Source organism: Schistocerca americana, chromosome 2 (assembly GCF_021461395.2).
Source record: "Schistocerca americana isolate TAMUIC-IGC-003095 chromosome 2, iqSchAmer2.1, whole genome shotgun sequence".
NCBI classification, from domain to species: Eukaryota; Metazoa; Arthropoda; class Insecta; order Orthoptera; family Acrididae; genus Schistocerca; species Schistocerca americana.
Window position 1 is genome coordinate 861,805,502 of NC_060120.1, and position 20,757 is coordinate 861,826,258.

At 38.9% G+C, this 20,757-nt stretch overlaps 1 protein-coding gene across 1 annotated transcript; it reads right to left on the reverse strand.

The window, feature by feature from the left end:
• Nucleotides 1-3,320: 3,320 nt before the first annotated feature.
• LOC124594492 lies at nucleotides 3,321-4,187 on the reverse strand. The gene has a single exon (XM_047132868.1). It carries the CDS (start codon nucleotides 4,185-4,187, stop codon nucleotides 3,321-3,323), a length of 867 nt encoding a protein of 288 aa, XP_046988824.1.
• Nucleotides 4,188-20,757: the final 16,570 nt, after the last annotated feature.

Here is a 20,757-nt window from a genome sequence, read left to right on the forward strand (position 1 = left end):
TTTGAACTTTGCCCCATTTTTTTTCTAGGGGAGGGGGGTGTGGCACTTTCCTGTCAAAATTCAAACTTCCCACCAACATCCGCCATCTTGATTGAGTCTCGGCCACCATATTGGATGACGTCATCGCCTTCATTTTGGATGACATCATCGCCGCCATCTTGAATAACGGTACTTTGGAATGGTACACAGGTTGTCCCAATACTGGCGAGTTGTCATCCATAAAAATTCCACTGTTGCTTGGGAATATGAAGTCCAATGGTCTCCAGGTAGCCGATCATAACTATTTCCAGTAAGTGATCGATGCAGTTAGACCAGAGAACACAGACCATTCCACATAAACGCAGCCCACACCAGCATCGGCTTGCATAGTGCCGTTTTGACAACTTGGTTCCATAGGTTCGCGAGGTCTGTGCCACACCCGAACCCTTTCGACAGCTCATACCAACTGAAATCGGGACTCATCTGACCAGGACACGGGTTTCGTGTCGTCTAGGATCCAACTGATACGGTCACGAGCCCAGGAGAGGCGCTGCCGACGATGACGTGCTGCTAGCTAGGGCACTCGCGTCGTTCATCAGCTGCCACAGCCCATTAACGCCAAATTTGGCCCACTGTCCTAACGGACACGTTCGTCGCACGTCCCACATTGATTTCTGCGGTTATTTGACACAGTGTAGCTTGCGTGTTAGCACTTACATAAAAGCCACTGCTGTCGGTCCATAAGCAAAGACCGTCGGCTACTGCGTTGACCGTAGTGATAAGAAATGCGTTAAATTTGCTATTTTCGCCACATTCCTGACACTGCGGACCTCGGAATATGAATTCCCTAACGATTTCCGAAATGTAATATCCAATGTGTGTAGCTCCGTATATGTCCAATCGCTATCCCACGACTTTCGTCACCTCAGTGTATGCTAAATTTTTACTGAGAAAGCAGAAGGAACGAAGAGAATAGTTAAATTGTATGCACAAAAATATCCCAATCTACAGTGCCCAACAAGAATGACAGCGAACGTGCAAAAATCGGAAAGGCAGTGGAATACCAAACATATGGTAATGAGAAAGACTGCAACGAACTGAAAGAACAAATTAAGTGTTCTGGCGGCTGTTGCTTATAATCTACATTTCACCTCCAGAGAAATCGAAAGTATCTCTGGAAAAAGTCAGCTCTGCGTTAATCACATCTTGTGAGCAAACAGGTTCTATCCATATCATGTGTCATTTAACCAGAATTTTAACTAATGGAACTACAGAAGACGCATATAATTCTGCCGCTCAGTTCTGATGCGACAGCAGTTTCCTTCTTTAAAGAATTCGCTCTTCTGATGAATTTAACTTTACAAATGACGGAGAGCTGGCTGTAAGAAATGTGTGTTACTGGGCAACTCAGAGTATGCAACGGCTGGAACAGGTTGGACATCAGAGGCAGTGAACTTTTTGTGCGATATTATTGGATGTTATATGATTGGTCTTTAATTTGTTACCAAAGTTATTAAAGCAATAAATAAAAGTATAATTAAAAGTTAACTTTAGATACACACAAAACACAGCTAAATTTCTTGAGTTTTTCGAAACTGAAATATCGAAATGTATGTAATAAACTACTGGAAATTTTATTTAAAAATTCATGCTTTGAAAGGAAGTTACAGGGAATTTTACGTTTATGGATGTAAATATTGCTATAAATTAAAAAGTTGCTAGAGAAAAGTCATTCTAACTGGCTGTGATATTGCACATTAAAATAGTTGTACATTGAAGTACAACAAAACATACACAGAACTGTGTAAATTTATCAAGTCATCCATGATGTTTTCATGTACAAGCAATAAAACAACAATGATTAGTATTTTTAGGAAACAAACATGCTTTCAGTTTAAATAAAAGTTTATCCCACAAATAATAAAAATTGACAATGATCAGCTTTAAATATTTTTATACATAAGGAAACTTAAGATTTATAATTCTTCTTATAGTTCTCTAATTTAAATAAATATTCATAAGCAGAATAGATCTCACCTTTGGGACCATTTGGACATATATAGTATGTCATAATGTACAACTGGAAGTAACTGCTGACAAAAGGTAGCGAATGAATGTTTGTTGCAAGGAAATTTTAGATAGTTTAGTATTTTTAGCAAATAATTAAGGAATTTCATTAATGTTTTTAGTTAGTGGAAATACACACTTAAAATGTTTTAGAAGAAGTGCTAACAACAATGATCATAAGATGATCTATAGTTTCTTTTACTTAGTTTGTACACTAATAACAAAATATGGCTGTAGGTTTGGAAAGCTAAATAAGCCCCTAACTGTAATACAGTTTCTTCATATATATGAGAAAGTTTTAAGATATAAAAATCGGGTTTATCACATATGGGATCACATATTTTTGCTGGGAATATTTCTCTACAGATTGCCAAATACTAGTTGCTTACAATGAACAGAATGGGATTATTTTCACATGGAAAATAAATAGGGAAATGTTTTATTTATGATACAGCTATTTTGTATGAAACAAACTCGTTTGTCAAAAAAAAAAGATAACATTCAGCTGAAGCAAGCGGGTATTACTAACTTGTAGACTTAACATTTCCATAATTATACTATGTACAGAAACGAAAAGACAATAGTTGCATTATATGCATTTCACCATATTAAAGAAATGCTTAAAGAAATAGACACATTAGATTGGTTGTTCTATATATGCATACCTCAATGAACTGTTATATCATTAATTGCTTTTTTTTATTGAGCTGCCTGAAAACAAAAATCTGATTGAATGAAGAGCATTAATAGTTGTATATTTAATCTATACATTGTTCAAATTTTCATAATTTTATATACAGAATGTGTGCTCAGTTAGAAGTATCCTACTGATTTTGCTACTGTATGACAAACACTCTGCCTCAAAATGCTACAGTGATAGTATTAGGCAATACACTAATAAATTCAGTGAAGTTATGACAAGAATAATGAGCTGAAGAAGCACAACAAAATGGTTCTGAGCACTATGGGGCTTAACTTCTAAGGTCATCAGTCCCCTAGAACTTAGAACTACTTAAACCTACCTAACCTAAGGACTTCACACACATTCATGCCTGAGGCAGGATTCGAACCTGCGACCATAGCGGTCGCGCGGTTCCAAATAACAATAACAATGAAGAGGAGTAATATCCGCTCCTCGTGAAGAAGATACTCAAGATAATCATTGTCAGTAGAGGGTATAAGACAGCAGTTCACAACACGCAGAGGCCCAAGAAAATGGTGACAAGTTTCATAAACAGCAAGCTTAGGTGTGTACATAGCTCTGGGTCCAGCAGTTATTTAGGAGTAAGTTGCGCTAAGATGATTACATACGTCATAATGACAGTGACTATAGACGCCAAGAGTGGACGATCCACGCTGAAGAATCCTGCAGCTGTGAAGCGTAGTGGTGGCACTTGTAATGTAAAGCGAAGGAAGGAATCGTCTTGGGAGTCACGCCATGTAGACAGTGCTGATGTCCTCAAAAGGATCAAACCAGTTGCTGCTGCAGCGTCTGCAGCAGCTGCTGAAGATAATGCAACAGATAACAGTTTGGTGGAATGGAAGAGGACCCACATGACTGGCCCTCTCGGTGACTTACTGAGGGAGAACTGGAATATCCAGCCAGGCTTCATCACCGTCATGACCAGCTCATAGAGACACAACGTCACACTGCAGACAGAGGTCGCGATGTTGACTGCCATCGCAAGACCGAAGTGCTCCTGCAGGAGGTCAGCAGCGTGCGTGAGGGTGACGTAGGCGTGTCGCAGGTGGCGCTGTCTGCTGTGCTGCAACAGAACCAGTGGTGCAGGTGTCGTCGATCCCCCAAGCAGTGTCCACAGCTCTGGGTCTACAGTGAACTGCAGGGATTGCAGTAGGACGGCGTTGAGGGTCTGGAACCTCACCCACAATTCTAGCACCAACAATACGTACTGGAGCGACATTGCTGCTGTTAACACCACGTACAACATGTAGGACAGGAACAGTGGCACATTGGTGACGCTGGGTATATTCGACATCCCGATGGCGAGAGTGAATGAGACGTAAAGACACAGCAAAAAACCTCCCAGCAGCTTTGACTTGTCTGTCTCGTTCGTTGGTAGTCGCGCATCCACGAATTTCAGATGGATGAAGAGATCTCTTAGTTTCCTCAACTCCGTCATTGCGCATTTTCCCAATATCAGCAGTAACGTGGTTTTTCCCAACACGTTAACGACGAAATATGTGAGTACTGTAGCTTCGTGTCTGTGAAAGTACACGTCATGACGGCAGTACACAGCATACACCGACGTAAAAAGAGTAATAATGAACCAGAGAACAGGAAGGCTTCTTATGTTCTGCGATATCAACAAGCGTCCCCGAATACCCCCCAACTTTCGATCCATATTTTCTCCAAGTGGTGCTAGTCCACACACTTGCCACAAGCCGTATAAAGCAGAGAAAACGAGACGAAATTTAAGAGTCGACTTTGTAAAATGTAAACACATTATTGTAACGCTGACACACCTGTAGACGAATGTGCAACTCCTGTGACTACCTCCAGTAAAGTGAAATCACAAGTAGGACTTTTAGACAAATTCAAACATGCCGTACCCAGTGATGCAATATCATCAATGTCTCACCTGCTTGTGTTACTCTATGAGCCGTAGTACTATAGCGTATTAGCTATTACAGTAGCAATAATGTCCTTTCTACCATACACAGTACCCAGACCACTTGCAAGATTCCATTAGATAATGGCTTGCAGAACTTGCTTGAAGCATAAATGTCAATAGACTGTCAAAACGAAGAACTACGGGACACTGTACTGAACAATCGGAACTACGGACAGTCATATAAACAGGTATCTTCGCTTTTGTATCGCTAGCGCTGTAAATTCAATGGCACACAAACTGTCAAGTCCACAAAGTAAATGTAGACCCGTGCTTTGCACCAAAAGCAAATACACATACACAAAGACTTTTAAAATGAGCTGTTTTTTATATCAGCAACGCGAAGACGACCTCAGCTTGATTTTATTCAGCTTGATTTATGATTGGCTGGTTATTTTCTTATCTCACTCTAGTTTTTTCGCCTTTGCAACTCTTTTTAATTTCTGCTTCTTTCAATTTACTTGTAAGCGATAACCCGCAAAGAAAAAATCGCCACACCTCCTACTCTCTTCAAAAACCAACATTTATAACAACAGCTTTTGTCTAGTTTATTTGTGAAACTACACTGAAAAAGTCACTGTAACTTTCAATACTCCTTTATTTAGTCTGGTCAAAAATACTCCGAGTTAGCTTGCAGTGCATTTGTACAATTGGATCTTACGTATATAAAATAGGAAAGAATGCTTTTTGTCAAGCAATGGCCACTCAGAAAATGACCTCCGAGTGAGTTACCGAACGCAACTGTAATTGCTGGAGAGAATTACGCTTGTTTGTTGGTCAGCGAGTCGGAGATAGAGCACAATGGAGGAGCCAGAGCTATCTGTCAGGATGGGATATTTAGCGACCCCACAGCAAATGGAGTTTGCAGATTCTGATTGGTTGGCTGATTTGGGGGAGGGAACCAAACAGCGACGTCATCGGTCCCATCAGATTAGGGAAGGATGGGGAAGGAAGTCGGCCGTGCTTCATTTGCCTGGAGCTGTTTAGGGAAATCACGGGAAAAACCTAAATCAGGATGGCCGGATGCAGTTAAAACCGTCGTCCTTCCAAATGCGAGTCCAGGCACGTTCTGGAAGAGGTATCAGCATACTAAACATTACTCTTGGAAACTTTGAAGGGGGTTACTGTTTTAGAAACTGGACTACCATAACCAGTAATCTCTTAAAATCCTGATGGCTTGTTATCAATAAACCCATGACCTAGTAATCAATTATGTAACAGTCTGACTTCGAGAACAGAAAAAGGAATACTCGCATCAGCGCCCACTTATAGTAAATCAGGCTACTAGTAATTGACACCGAGCGGGGTGGCGCAGTGGTTAGACACTGGACTCGCATTCGGGAGGACGACGGTTCAATCCCGCGTCCGGCCATCCTGATTTAGGTTTTCCGTGATTTCCCTAAATCACTCCAGGCAAATGCCGGGATGGTTCCTCTGAAAGGGCACGGCCGACTTCCTTCCCAATCCTTCCCTAATCCGATGAGACCGATGACCACGCTGTCTGGTCTCCTTCCCCAAACCAACCAACCAACCAACTAGTAATTGACAGGCATAGTTCGTATACATGAACATCAAATAGGGAATATGGTGGGTTAATGTGAATAGCATTAAAGAGAGAACAAATTTTCAGTTTGTAGTCAAATACAGTGTAACGGAATCGTGACCCTTGGTTATAGTAACGATGCTTTAAGAAGAAATTGGTTAATTGCTGATACCGCTTCTTCAAAACCTTTGAATAATTACGCAACTTGAAAGATTAAATTTGTAAAAGCGTTACGAAATGCGAAAAGGGCTACTGCCAAGCTTTGTGCAAGTCATTTCGTGGAGACATGAGCATATACACACTGCAGAGAAATTCTGTCATTGCAGCTTTGCAAGCGGAACCAGTGTCAAAACTTACCTACTTACCTTTACAGCTGATATTTATACTAGCGTTATACGAGATATTTTTTTACTATTAGTAGGTGAAAGCAGTATATGGAGCGATTTATTTGATTATCTGTGCTATTTGCACCCATCTTATCTGCAATAGGAGAATGGTTGCAAAAGGAGCGCACTAGAGATCTGAAACTGGCTCCGCATTTCCGCTTTTAAAGTCGCCAGCTAGTCTTGTGTTGTCATCTTCATACTCGCCGTCTCCGAGGTCCGTATACTTGACTCTTGAGTCTCTGCCGCAACCCACTCGTCACCTTACCTATTGTCACCTACAAGTGGACTCGACTCACTCAGATCGGAGAGCCAGTGCACGAGTTCGGTAGTACACTGTGTGATCAAAAGTATCCAGACACCCATAAAAACATAAGTTTTTCATATTATATGCGTTGTGCTGCCACCTACTGCCAGGTACTCCTTATCAGCGACCTCAGTAGTCATTAGACCTCGTGAGAGAGCAGAATGGGGCGCTCCGCGGAACTCACGGACTTCGTGGTCACGTGGGGTGTCACTTGTGTCACACGTCCCGTACGCGAGATTTGCACACTCCTGAACATCGCTGGGTCCACTGTTTCCGAAGTGATAGTGAAGTGGAAACCTGAAGGGACACGTACAGCACAAAAGCGTACAGGTCGACCTCGTCTGTTGACTCACAGAGACCGCCGGCAGTTGAAGGTCGTAATGTGTAATAGGCAGACATACATCCAGGCCATCACACAGGAATTACAAACTGCATCAGGATCCACTGCAAGTACTGTGACAGTGGGAGGTGAGAAAATTTGAATTTCATGGTCAAGCGGCTACTCATAAGCCACACAACACGCCTGTAAACGTCAAACGATGCCTCGTTTGGTGTAAGGAGCGTAAACACTGGACGATTGAACAGTGGAAAAACGTTGTGTGGATTGACGAATCACGGTACACAATGTGGCGATCTGGTGGCAGGATGTGGGTATGGTGAATGCCCGGTGAGCGTCATCTGCCAGCGTCTGTAGTGCCAACAGTAAAACTAGGAGGTTCAAATGGCTCTGAGCACTATGCGACTTAACTACTGAGGTCATCAGTCCCCTAGAACAGAACTACTTAAACCTAACTAACCTAAGGACATCACACACATCCATGCCCGAGGAAGGATTCGAACCTGCGACTGTAGTGGTCGCGCGGTTCCAGACTGTAGTGCCTAGAACCGCGCGGCCACCCCGGCCGGCAAAACTAGGAGGCTGTGGTGTTATGGTGTGGTCGTGTTTTTCATGGAGGGGGCTTGCACCTCTTTTAGTTTTGCGTGGCACTATCACAGCACAGGCTGTGATGTTTTAAGAAACTTCTTGCTTCCCACTGCTGAAGTGAATTCGGGGATGGTGACTGCATCTTTCAACACCATGGAGCACCTGTTCATAATGCACGGCCTGTGGTGGAGTGTTTACATGACAATAACATCTCTCAAATTGACTGGCCTGCACAGAGTACTGACCTGAATCTTATAGAACACGTTTGGGATGTTTTGAAACGCCGTCTTCGTGCCAGGCCCCAACGACCGACATCGATACCTCTCCTCAGTGCAGCATTCGGTGAAGAATAGGCTGTCATTCCCCAAGAAACCTTCCAGCACCTGGCTGAACGTATGCCTGCGAGAGTGGAAGCTGTCATCAAGGCTAAGGGTGGGCCAAAACCATACTGAATTCCAGCATTACCGATGGAGAGCGCCACGAACTTGTAAGTCATTTTCAGTCAGGTGTCCGGATACTTTTGATCACATAGTGTATAACCACGGACTCCAAGCATTACCGCTAGATACACAAAGGTTTTGAAGAAATTTCCGTCGCTAAACTGTAAACTGCTATTCATTTACTTCACACAGTTATGATTACGCCTTTATACTCATTCTCAAACGGAAATTGATATGTCACAAAATATCTGCCTAAGTGACAGAAGCAAGTTACACGCTGAGGGGACAAAAGTCATGGGATAGCGATATGCACATATACAGATAGAGGTAGTAGCGCGCACACTAGGTATAAAAAAGAAGTTTATTGACAGAGCTGTCATTTGTATTCTGGTGATACACGTGGAAAGATATCCGACATGATAACGGCCGTACAAAGGGAATTAACACACTTTGAACGTGGAATGGTAGTTGGAGCTAGACGCATGGAACATTCAATTTCGGAAACCATTAGGAAATTCAATATTCCGAGATCCACAGTATCAAGAACGTGCCGAGAATACCAAATTTCGGAGATTACCTCTCACCACCGTCAACACAGTGGTCGACGGCCATCACTTAACGACCGTGAGCAGCGGCGTTTGCGCAGTTTTTTCAGTGCTCACACCCAAGCAACACTGCGTGAAATAACTGCAGAAATCAATGTGGGACGCACGACGAATGTAACCGTAAGACCGGTGCGGCGAAATTTGGTGTTAATGGGCTGTGGCAGCAGACGGCCGACGCGAGTGCCTCATTGACGAGGGTCGTAATGCAGCGTCTCTCCTGAGCTCGTGACCACATCGGTTGGATCCTAGACGACTGGAAAACCGTGACCTGGTCAAATGATGGTAGGGTTCGAGTGCGACGCACACTCCACAAAGCCATGGACCCAGTTGCCAACAAGGCATTGTGCAAACTGGTGGTGACTCCAAAATGGTGTGGGCTGTGTTACAATGGAATGGACTGGGTCCTCTGGTCCAGCTGAACCGATCATTGATTGTAAATGGTTATGTACAGCTGCTTGTAGACTACTTGCAGCCATTCATGGAGCTCTTGTTCCCAAACAAAGCTGCACCTTGTCATCGGGCCACAGTTGTTCATGAATGGTTTGAAAAAACATTCTGGACAGTTCGAGCGAATGATTTGACCACCCAGATCGTCCGACCTGAATCCCATCTAACGTTTATGGGACATAATCGAGGCGTCAGTTCGTGCACAAAATCGTGCACCGGCAACACTTTCGCAGTTATGGATGGCGATAGGGGCAGCATGGCTCAATATTTTTGCAGGGACTTCAAACGACATGTAGACTTGCTACACTATGCCGGGCAAAGGAGGTCCGACACGATATTAAGAGGTATTCCATGACTTTTGTCACAGAGTATACCGATGTAAATACTGGTCGGTTAGCAGGGAATATTGACCTGTCTGTACACACAATTGTATAGAAAATACTTTTTTGAAGACTACTGTAAATTTATTTTCACATTTAAAATCTATTCCGAGAATGTCTAACAATTATGTTGACATGTCCACACTTTCGAGGCGTTATGGAGTCTGTAACGACACTACCAGAAAGCATGACATGAGGATGAAGTGCAATCTCTAAACGGTAATTAATTATTGAAATAAATTACAGAAATGAATGATTAGCCACCCAATTCGATGTTAGCCCATTAACGCAAATTGCCATGATCAGATGAATACAGAAATAGCGCCGGCCGCTGGTGGCCAAGCGGTTCTAGGCACTTCAGTCTGGTACCGCACGACCGCTACGGTCGCAGGTTCGAATCCTGCCTCGGGCATGGATATGTGTGGTGTCCTTAGGTTAGTTAGGTTTAAGTAGTTCTAAGTTCTAGGGGACTGATGACCTGAGATGTTAAGTCCCATAGTGCTCAGAGCCATTTGAATCATTTGAACAGAAATAGCGCGCTTTTTTGTCGTAGGGATATAACAGTGAAGTTGCTGTCTGCCCAGTTTTCGTTTGATGCAGCACACATGTTTTTTTCATGGTGGAGGTGTAATAAACAAGACTACAACCCTTTTATCTGCACTGAACGAAATTTGTATGGTTTTCGTCCGAAACATGAACTATAACGTGAAAATTATTCCGGGCATCATTCCGCCTCTAACGGAACACATTTTCAATTGTTTGCTTGTCTTAAATTCATTTTCGTCTTACACCCTCGACTGTCTCACGTAACACAGCTTCATTAACGCTTATCTGATGCCGACAATCGGTCATTTCATCTTGCCAGTGTTACTTTACAGTAGCAAAATCGTGTATTCATCTTCAGTACTAACAACAAGTTGCGACTAGCCTTACATTCCAGCATGCCTCAGGAAGAGACAAAGAGTCTACGAGTGCGAAGCGACCGCAGCGCCACAGTTCTCAGACTGTTCATACTCGAGGAACTAGAATGGGGACGAAAGAAACCCGTTTCCACTTATGTACTTGTAACGGCGGCGCCTTGTGATGTATGCAGTTCGAACATCACACTCTTACTCGCTCCGTTTCTGATCTTTAGTGTGCACAAAGTACCGTCTGACAAGGAATACACCATACATGCGCATAAACATCCAATACATGATGTAGGAAAGCAGAAAGAAGTAGCAGCAAAATCAAATGAATCATTTACACTGCCTTCAGATCAAACAGCAGTGGATGCAAGCCACGTGGGATTCACAATACATATGAGACAAAAGTCTAAATCATAGCAATCACAAATATTCACGTTCTGTATATGCGACTTCCACCAAATCAGAGAACAGCCTAAAGTGCAAGAGAGAATGACAAATCTGAGTGCATAGTACTTGAACGACTACAGCGTGATCCAGTAACCAGCTTCCTACTAACAACGAACACAAAGACCCCAAACGTCTTTAAGGTCTCCCACCTGATACATACACCCAGGAAGACGATGTTGCAATGGGATGTAGCATTGCAGGAACCGTAGCTCACATCCTCCTAAACACTTTAGAGCTAAAATTCTTCAATCTAAAACGAAATGATTCACAACTTCGTTTATTAAGAATCACTGCAAATAACTGGAATGATCTGACTAAATCTCCAATCGACTGCTGCCATCTCTGAACTGCCAAAACTCCTCATTTGACGACCTGGAACGAAGTGTAATTTTAAGTCACTTAAAAGCTCACTGTCAAGCTCTCTCATTGGTTGGATGCATGCAGAATTCAGGGAAGGTACAAATGCAGCCTGGTAGTGCCTCAGAGAGAGAGAGAGAGAACACTATATATCGATACTGGTTAACAGTTGTCTTTGCGAAATAATAAAATCCTATTGGTCTTCCAGGCGCGTTAGGAGGTTAAAATCCCACAAGCTTTTGACTGAGCTCTCCTCAACCATTGTCAAGCTGTAAGTGACTGCCGTGTCGCCATGGCATTGAATAGCCACGCTACTGGCTGTAACATCACTGGTGCTGTCTTCCTTGCCAATTATGGCAATGTTTTCGTTCCTCATCGGTCGCGTCCACTTCAAACTAAGGATGGTCAGGTTCCTGTTTAGGTGTGCTGCAAACCGCCCCCCTTGTTGATGCCATTTGCTAATGGCTCTGAGCACTATTGGTCTTAACTTCTGAGGTCATCAGTCCCCTAGAACTTAGAACTACTTAAACCTAACTAACCTAAGTACATCACACACATCCATGCCCAAGGATGGATTCGTACCTGCGACTGTAGCGGTCGTGCGGTTCCAGACTGTAGCGCCTAGAACTGCTTGGATACTCCAACTGGCTGCCGTTTTCAGATATTTTTATTTCTATAGCTTCTTTGATAATGCAATCCCAAAATCCCTTCATCCTCATAATGGCAGATGTTAGAATGTATAGAATTCTGTGTCAATTTTCTAAAGCATGTTCTGCCATGGCTGATTTTTCAGAATAGCTTAGGCGTAAACACCTCTTGTGTTCTGTCTGGCGTTGCTCCACAGTGTGTAACGTTTGACAGACATGATAGCAGCCAGACTGACATGGTATCTTGTTCACTCCAGGCATTCTAAGACCTAAATCGTCCTTCATAGGCATCCTGAACCATCATATTTTTGCTCAGGGACTGAACACCGATGGAATGCTGTGTCTCTACAGGAGCTGGCTAATCTTGCCCAACATTGAGCACAGAAAGTCAAGAACACAAGTTTTTTCTGTCATTATTGGAAGTGTTTTTCTTGCATATGTCAGCAGAAATAAACATCAGTCATTATAAACATGAAGGGGTTTTGGGATAGAAGTAAAAATATCTGATAACACCACCAATAAGTAATAAGGACAGCAGTTTTCAACTCAGCACAGCCTTGGATCCAGCCATTGTGAAGCTGGCACAACGGACACAGTACGAAAACAGTTCTTCTCAACTGAAGCAGGTTAGTAATGTGATCTGCAGGGAACCAGCAAAGGACTTTATAAAGTTGTTTAAAAAAAACCTTCCAAATTTAAAAGAAAATAAACTAACAAATAAAATTTAGGTTAAAATGATCATTCTGGTATTAACTTACCCATACAGACTTGGCATACACGGATGTAAATTGAACACAACAATAATGCATTATTTACTAAAAAGAATTATTTAAAAGGCTTCTATAAATTATTGCAACCAGTCGCCTTTTGTGGTTCTTTGATTTCTATTTACCATCACTGGTTTTGAATCACCTATTGTTTCATCATCATGTGGTGCACATTTATTGCGTGTTCAGAGCATTGCGGAGGTTGTGTCACTGTGACAAAATGTAAAAACGAAACATGTAAACACTGAATGAGGTGTGAATTATATCAACATGAGGTCATCTCAAAGGCTTTACTTACAGTCATTAGTAACTGTTGGTATTTTACTTGAAAACTTCAGGTAGGAACAACAATGAATGTTAATGAATAGCTATACAAAGACCAGCCAAAAATTGAAATTAGGTAGTTATCTTTAATACTTCACATTAAGAAGTGACTAACATTCTAACTCATAATAATGATAACAATGAGATGAATGAACTTTTTCAGAACTGAAGCCCAATGCTTAACTGCATACAATGCAAAAATGTAATAAAATGTTACATGAAAAGAAACATGATTGATGTTTAAAATATCAACAAATTTCATATATCTAAATAAGATGAGCATTTGTAAACAGAAAAAAAGCAGTTGACAGACATTTAAAAAAATGTTAATCCAAATGGAATGTATGAATAGAGTTAGTTCTCTTTTTATCATCCACTGTATTATGAGAGGGATGTGTTATGCCTCTTTCATATTTTGTTCTATTATCTTGTCTTGCTATCTTATTAAAACATCTTAAAGATGTTGTTCTTTGTTATCAGCAACTCAATTTCTTTCGTCATCTCCACTTCAATAATTTCTGTGAAGTATTGGCGAATGGACATGTGCATTTGAATGCATCAAGAATAGTCAGAAAAATTTCGTTTCCTCAGAGTAAGGCAGAACCAAAATCACTAGGATTCTCCATAGACACCCAGTAGTACAGCTTATTGTTGATGCAGAGCTTTCCCGCTTCTTCAGTTCATGCAACGAAAACCACCTCCACCATACTAAAAAATAAGATCTACTCGCCAAGGGGTGACTGTTGGCCGCTTTTCTCAGACCCTGGTGCCTACCACCAACCTGTGAGTATCACTGTTCTTTGTAACATTGTTTTGATGTAAATTCACGTTGCTTTATCAACATAAGAAGTTCATTACTATTAGGGAATCACTTGCTTGTCTTAATTTCGTGCTTTTTGGTTTAAGTCACAGTATTATCTGATTAAGTTTCCGTCAAATGCATTGAACTGTAATCATTCTTTATTTCTAATCCAGACCAGACCACGTTCCTTCAGCACTTTTGTTTGTTACCTTAAGCGATTTTCCCTGAGTTCAAATGGTTCAAATTGCTCTAAGCACTATGGGACTTAACATCTGAGGTCATCAGAAATACTTAAACCTAACTAACCATAGAACATCACACACATCCATGCCCGAGGCAGGATTCGAACCTGTGACTGCATAGTTCTGGACTGAAGTCCCTGGAACCGCTTGGTCACAGTGTCCAGCTTCCCTGAGTTTAATAATGAGTATGCACCAGTTTTCAAGTATTAACTCGTCAGAATGAGTAACTGTAATGAAGTTTTCGTAATATAATTAGATTTTTTAACTTGAGTAATAGTGTCCAATGCTTTGTTCAAATTGTGGAAAGTCCTTAAACATTCAGTTGAGGAATCGGTTTCGCCAATTTATTACTAGTATTTATGTGTGTAACTTAATGATTTTCTCATGATTTCTTAGCAATTTTCTTTGTATTATTATGAACTGGCCTTTGGTGTATATTGACCACCATATTTATATGAAGGCAACGATTTTCTGTTGGAGCGTAATTCTATCTGATACAGCAAAATATCCTGAGCAAAACAAAGCATTTTCCTGTAATCGGAATTTATGGAATTTAATGCATTTTTGCTGGAAGACTCTGAACTTGATTTCCATTTACTGCAGGTTCTCTCTTTCACATCACAATGATCACCTATCCTGAGATACTGAATAGAAGTTCACGTGATTTCTTTCTAATTGCTAATAATGTAAATTACGAAAAAAACTTGATTTTCCCTTAGAGATTTCTGAATTCCATATCCTAAACCTCTCGTGGACTACCCATGCCAATATTCATGCTCAAGAAAGTGATTAACGGCGCCAATGCATGTTAAGGAGCCGTTTATAATTAATAATTTGACGATATCATCCCAGCAGTGCTTGTGAAGTAATCAAAATTTGATCAAAATAAATTATTTATTTGTATCTAATCTGCTATTTTCTCACCCTACCTTTGCAATTCGAAAAAATATTTTTAACCAGTTCATTAAAAATATTAAAGATGCTATTTTTGCCACACAGATTTTCAGAAAAGGAACGATTGTTCTGATGTGGAGTATAATAATTCCCATACGTGAATCGTTAGTGTGTAGTTATGTGATACCATGCCGATACCCTTGTGCAATTAAAAATCATAGGTTTTATAACCTTCTGGGCTTGATAATAAAGTTTGCTACTGGCTTTCATGGCATTTCACACGCACACACAGTGAGTGAGAATTGTAATAAAAGATATGAGCGACTCCTCTGTTCCTTTTCTAGAGGTCAGACCATTTAAATAAGTACATGCTATATGGCAAAGATATGTAATTTAAAAGATTCTACCAGTCATCATAACAGCATATATTGTGGTTTTCTTATATAACGAAGCCTGTAAGAAGGAAGATGATACATGTTTTATATTTCACAACATCTGCTTGGAAGTATGTTAGTACTGTAGCTTCCTGGTAACTAGATTAAATTGTAGTATGTATATTGAATAATTTTACTTCTGTTACAGTGGTCAGAAAATTCTGTTTTGCAACAAACAAAAATTGAGTTATTTTATTTCTTATCTGTAGGTTTGCTTTTCTATATGAGTGCATCAAGAAATAATTGTTATTGTTATTATTTTTTGGGAGTGTAGGAAATTTTCCTGCACCAAAGGTGTTAGCGCCAAATTTAGCCAGTGCAGCGCCCTTAGCCAATATGAAGAAGAGACTCTTGCTTTGCTTTAGGCTTCAATGTTGAGGCTTTAAGATAAAACAGAATTGTAAAAGGAGATTGTTATCGATTTAATTTGGGCAACTTTAGCGCTTATTAATAGTTCTGACTTTGTAACAGGCGTATATGAATTGTGGCATTCATTCTGCAAACATTTATAGACCAATATTCTCACTTATTATTAAGGTAAGGCACTGTCAGTGCAGCCTCAGTAGGCTAGCCTTGGAAATGAACCTGGAAGGGTTCGAATCAAGTCGCCTAATAAATACTGGAACTGTTGGCAGAATCATTAATAAATGCTCTAAGTAATGTAAATAAAGTTTCTGTTCCCTGTCAATGACATATTGAGACTGAAGAACTAGTCAAATCAATGTCTCTGAGGAAATTATGTTCCATGTTCATTACGGTGAGGTCGTTTGGAAGTTCTTGTCCCATGGTGTTCCTTAACTCAGTTTTAATTGCGTTTTAATGCTAAAAAAGATCTTTACTCTACTTGATTATCTCCAAAGATAAGTAAATACGTAAGACTATTTCTACATTTGGGGAATATGATTCTAATGAATGTTCCATAAAAAATTTATAAAACTCCAGTTCCAGTGGCTCATGCTTTTTGCTGTCAATAGCAGCAGACACATCTATTTTGAACAGCTCAGAAAACTGCACCAGTTCATCAACTACACTTTCTTCCAAATCGTCTGACTGACAGTGTTTGAAATTCTTTTCAAAATCGCTCAGCTGTTAAAAACTTAACTTACCAAAGTGTTCCAAATAGACTAGTCACTTGATGGTACACTTCCGTATGTTTGGCTAATGCATACAGTGCCTTACCAACTATGACAAGAAACCTTGAATTTAAGAGTGGTGTTCCAGATGTTTGATTGTTTCCAACTTCATCGAGTGTAGTAGCGCTGCTGAAATGGTCATAACTTTGCATTTCGCTTACATAGTCTTTAAATTTATTGCTTATACCGTCCACAGCCGATCAGCACTTTGGCTTTTGCTTCATTGTCCTAAAATGTGGACCACATTGCTTGAAATTCCCATATAACGATTTATAAAGGCATATCCGGTGTTAAGCTCTTGATCAGATGACTCCAATTAAGCACTATTTGTTTACTAGCGCACCAGAATTCTGTTCCAAGCGATCGTCGTTATTCCCATTTACAATTTATCCATCCTTAAGTCTAGTTCATAAGACTGATAATGGCACTCTGCCATCTGATCTCTGTTGTTATACATGTCATCCAAAACTTTCCCCATTGTGGTAAAACCATATTCAAGTACCTTCATAGTATCTACTTGGTCCAACCACCTACTCCCCAACAACCTTTTCAGAATCCGAATTGTGAACTAGTTTCATTCAATACTTTCAGAAAAAGATCCTATCTTCAGTTGGAAGCTTAAAAAAATTGCAAAGATTCTTTCAATGGAATTGAAGAGACAGAATGGTTGTGTACGGCATTCTACAGTACACTTGGCAAAAAAGTTTAGTGAATGTTCTAAGCAAGGAATTATTATGTGTATTAATTTATATTCTTAATGCATGCTTCCCACTCATTTCAGTGGGACTGTCACACCTTTGCCCAGACGTTCTTTGATATCAGTGCAATTCTCATTTTAAAAACCTAGTAAGCTTTAAGCGAGTTGCTAAACGGTATGGCCTATGTCCAAGAACCTTAAAAAGCTTTCCACTGGCCCAGAAAGTGCACTATCAGTCAGTTGTTTTACACCCGATACATTGGAAATGAGTAGATCCATTTAGTAGGTACTAGCTCCGTTTCCATTTTCTAGCTCACATACTCGATCCACTTGCTTCTTCACTAGAAAACCAAAACTTACGTAGAACCTACTAAATGGATCTCTATAATTCACATTCCAGGTGTAGCTCACTTAATTTCATTTAAATTACTTTTTACTCACAAAAGGTTAATGTAAGAAAATTAATAAAATGAATTATGATGAATATAAAGAGTAAATAAATCCACTATCATAGAGAGAAAAACTTTCAGATTATGAATTCAATTTCATGAAATTCATTATTTCTATTTTTAAGTTTCTTCACTCCTCTATATACTTCAGTTGCATCTGTTTGTTTTCAATTAATTGAACATTCAAATCAATAATTAATTTAGAATATCTATCTGGTAAAACAATCTCAAACACATTATTAAGCTCAGAATAAATTTTTTTCTCTGTATCTAATATATAAACATTCACTTCCAGTAACATTACATGAAACATTTAACTCTAACTCAGTTACTTTTTTAATCTCTTTCCAGGCACTTATGTCGTTAGGCTTCTAGATTAGTCTCTCCATTTATGCAGAAATCTTTTAATAGTTTTTTTATAATTTGTAATGTCCATATGGTAATGTATCTGTTATATTATCCAAAACATATTTTTTGTTGCCATGAAGGCTCAATGCTTTTTCTTTATTTCAACTGTCTTCATTTGGTGTTTTTCACTTCGAATGATATGACTTCTTCTGTGCTGTTCTCTACTATAAAACAAACAGTCTTTATAATCTTCTAAGTTTTTCTATTTTTGACAATACATTTCTTAACTTCTTTAGATTTTTTCTCTACCTTATCACCAATTTTATAAGTATAAATCTTTGGTAGTAAACCACAAAATTCTTCCATTATTTTTCCATTGCATTCGTCTTTCATTTTTCCTACAACTTTCTTGTTAACTTGTGGAGCACCACAAATATTATTTTAACAATAATCAATAGTATTAAATTAACCAATCATCATCTTTGTATCTTCATAAAACTCTATAGTTTGTATATTATAGATATAACTGTCCATAACATGATAGCAAAATTCAATATTTTCTCGATATTTAGGATTCATTATTCTATAGTGAAAATCATACACCAGGTCCTTAGAGTAATCAAGTGTACTCATGGCAATGTGGATGTGTTTATTAAATGTGATTTTTGTCTTATTCATATCAATAGTAGCAAGATTTTCATTAAATATAATTCTCGCTTTAAAATTTCGTTTTCCTATTAATTTATCACATTTTCCTCCATCTGACACTTATTTTATATCCAGTCAATTTCTTGTATTTTCCATTGTCTTGCCAAAGACTGAATTATTCATCAAATTATAGAAATCTTTTTCAAAATCATTTTTGGCTTTAGTTCTCATTTCTGTATTCAAATACATCCTCAATCAATCTGACTGTTTAAATTTTATAATTCTATGTATTTTTGTTAATTTCATTCCTAATGATAAGTACTCTTAAGGTTTCTATTATGAACTGTGTATTTATTTTTATCATTCAGAGTAGCCAACAACTTACTTTCTTTAGTTCCAGTGACAGCTGATGCAGTCCTGGTACAATTTTATTTTCAGGAGAGAGTGGTAAATCTTTATGTAAATCATGTAATTCTTTTGGATATTCTAAATCTACTTCTAAAATATTTACAATTTTATCAGTATCTGAAATTCCCTTGTTTTTGTACCAGCAAAAGTATCTGAATTATCCCATTCATTTCTCCATAAGGTAAATATTGACTCATAGCATAACCATATAAATTATTTGCATCTAAATATGGTGGACAATTTGCTACCATTTTACTATCAAAATCCTTCATATATTTATTATTTCCGTTAACATATCATTTACAACATTGTGATATTCCTCTTATTATTCCCTTTTCAACCACTAAAATCAAATTATTATCACATAATAAATCAAGCAGTTGCTTAGTCATTTTTATTATTGTATCCCAAGATAATCGTGCTCCAGTAAAATATCAAGATGAATCAAGTTAATATGCTTTTTTAAAAGTTATTCTAAAATTATCAAATACATCATACATTAACAATACATCAGTTTTAAGATCAGAGTGTGATATTCACCAAGATTTTTAATAGTAATTTTTTTCCATACTTTTTTTGTATGTTTATAATCTTCATCACTTATTTCACAGTCATTTAGTTTACTGTAAAGTTCTTCTTTTGCTAGTAATTGTATACTCATCAAATTCTATCCAATAATCCATGAAATCGTAAGGATATACACCTTTTCTGGTCAGTAAATCGAATAACTCTTCTGGGAAAATTTTCTAATGTTTTTCATTTGATCTCTTGCAAATTTGATGAAAGATTATCAAGTGAAGAAGCCATAAATCAAAAAATTGTCGATAAATCTCATTTGTAAACTTTCTGTTCTCTTATATTTGTCTTTGTTGTTTGGTATTCAAACTATTTCTTTGTTATCATAACTGAGTTTTTTCACAAACAGATGCGAATCATATACTGAAAAATGATATAAATAAATGGCACAAAACTCACATGTTCTAACCATAAATAACACTCATTGCATAATGGATTTACATATTTTTCGATCAAATGGTCATAATGATGAACCTAGGAATATGTGAATTTTAGTGTAGGAGTGATATGGAATTTGTAGGATCTTACTGCCTTTCCAAATGTTACTTGATGAGTTTGTAGACCTTAGTAATTTTTTGTACCTTCATTGTTGTCTCATCGTATTATGATACTCACCACGCTCTTCCGTTGTGTAGCAGTGTCGTGACATATGAAATGTCTGTGCTGTGTGTTGTCCTCCTGAAGTCCAACCTGGTTGCAACCTGCATTTCCAGTGTGGCGTTGGTCTTCATGTTGTTGTTATTGCCCTAAGTGCTTTCTCAACATGTCTGTACACTCTCTGCCGCTATCTCGAAGCATCTGGTGTTAAGGGAGCTGGTGATTAATGTTGGCAGCGATGTCCCTCTGACGCATAGAAAAATTTACAATTTTTGTTTTACATATATTTGTTATTTACAAAAAAAAAACATTTTATATAATGCAAGAATTTTTCTGATAGTGGCAAAAATTATTGTATATATATGATTTCTTT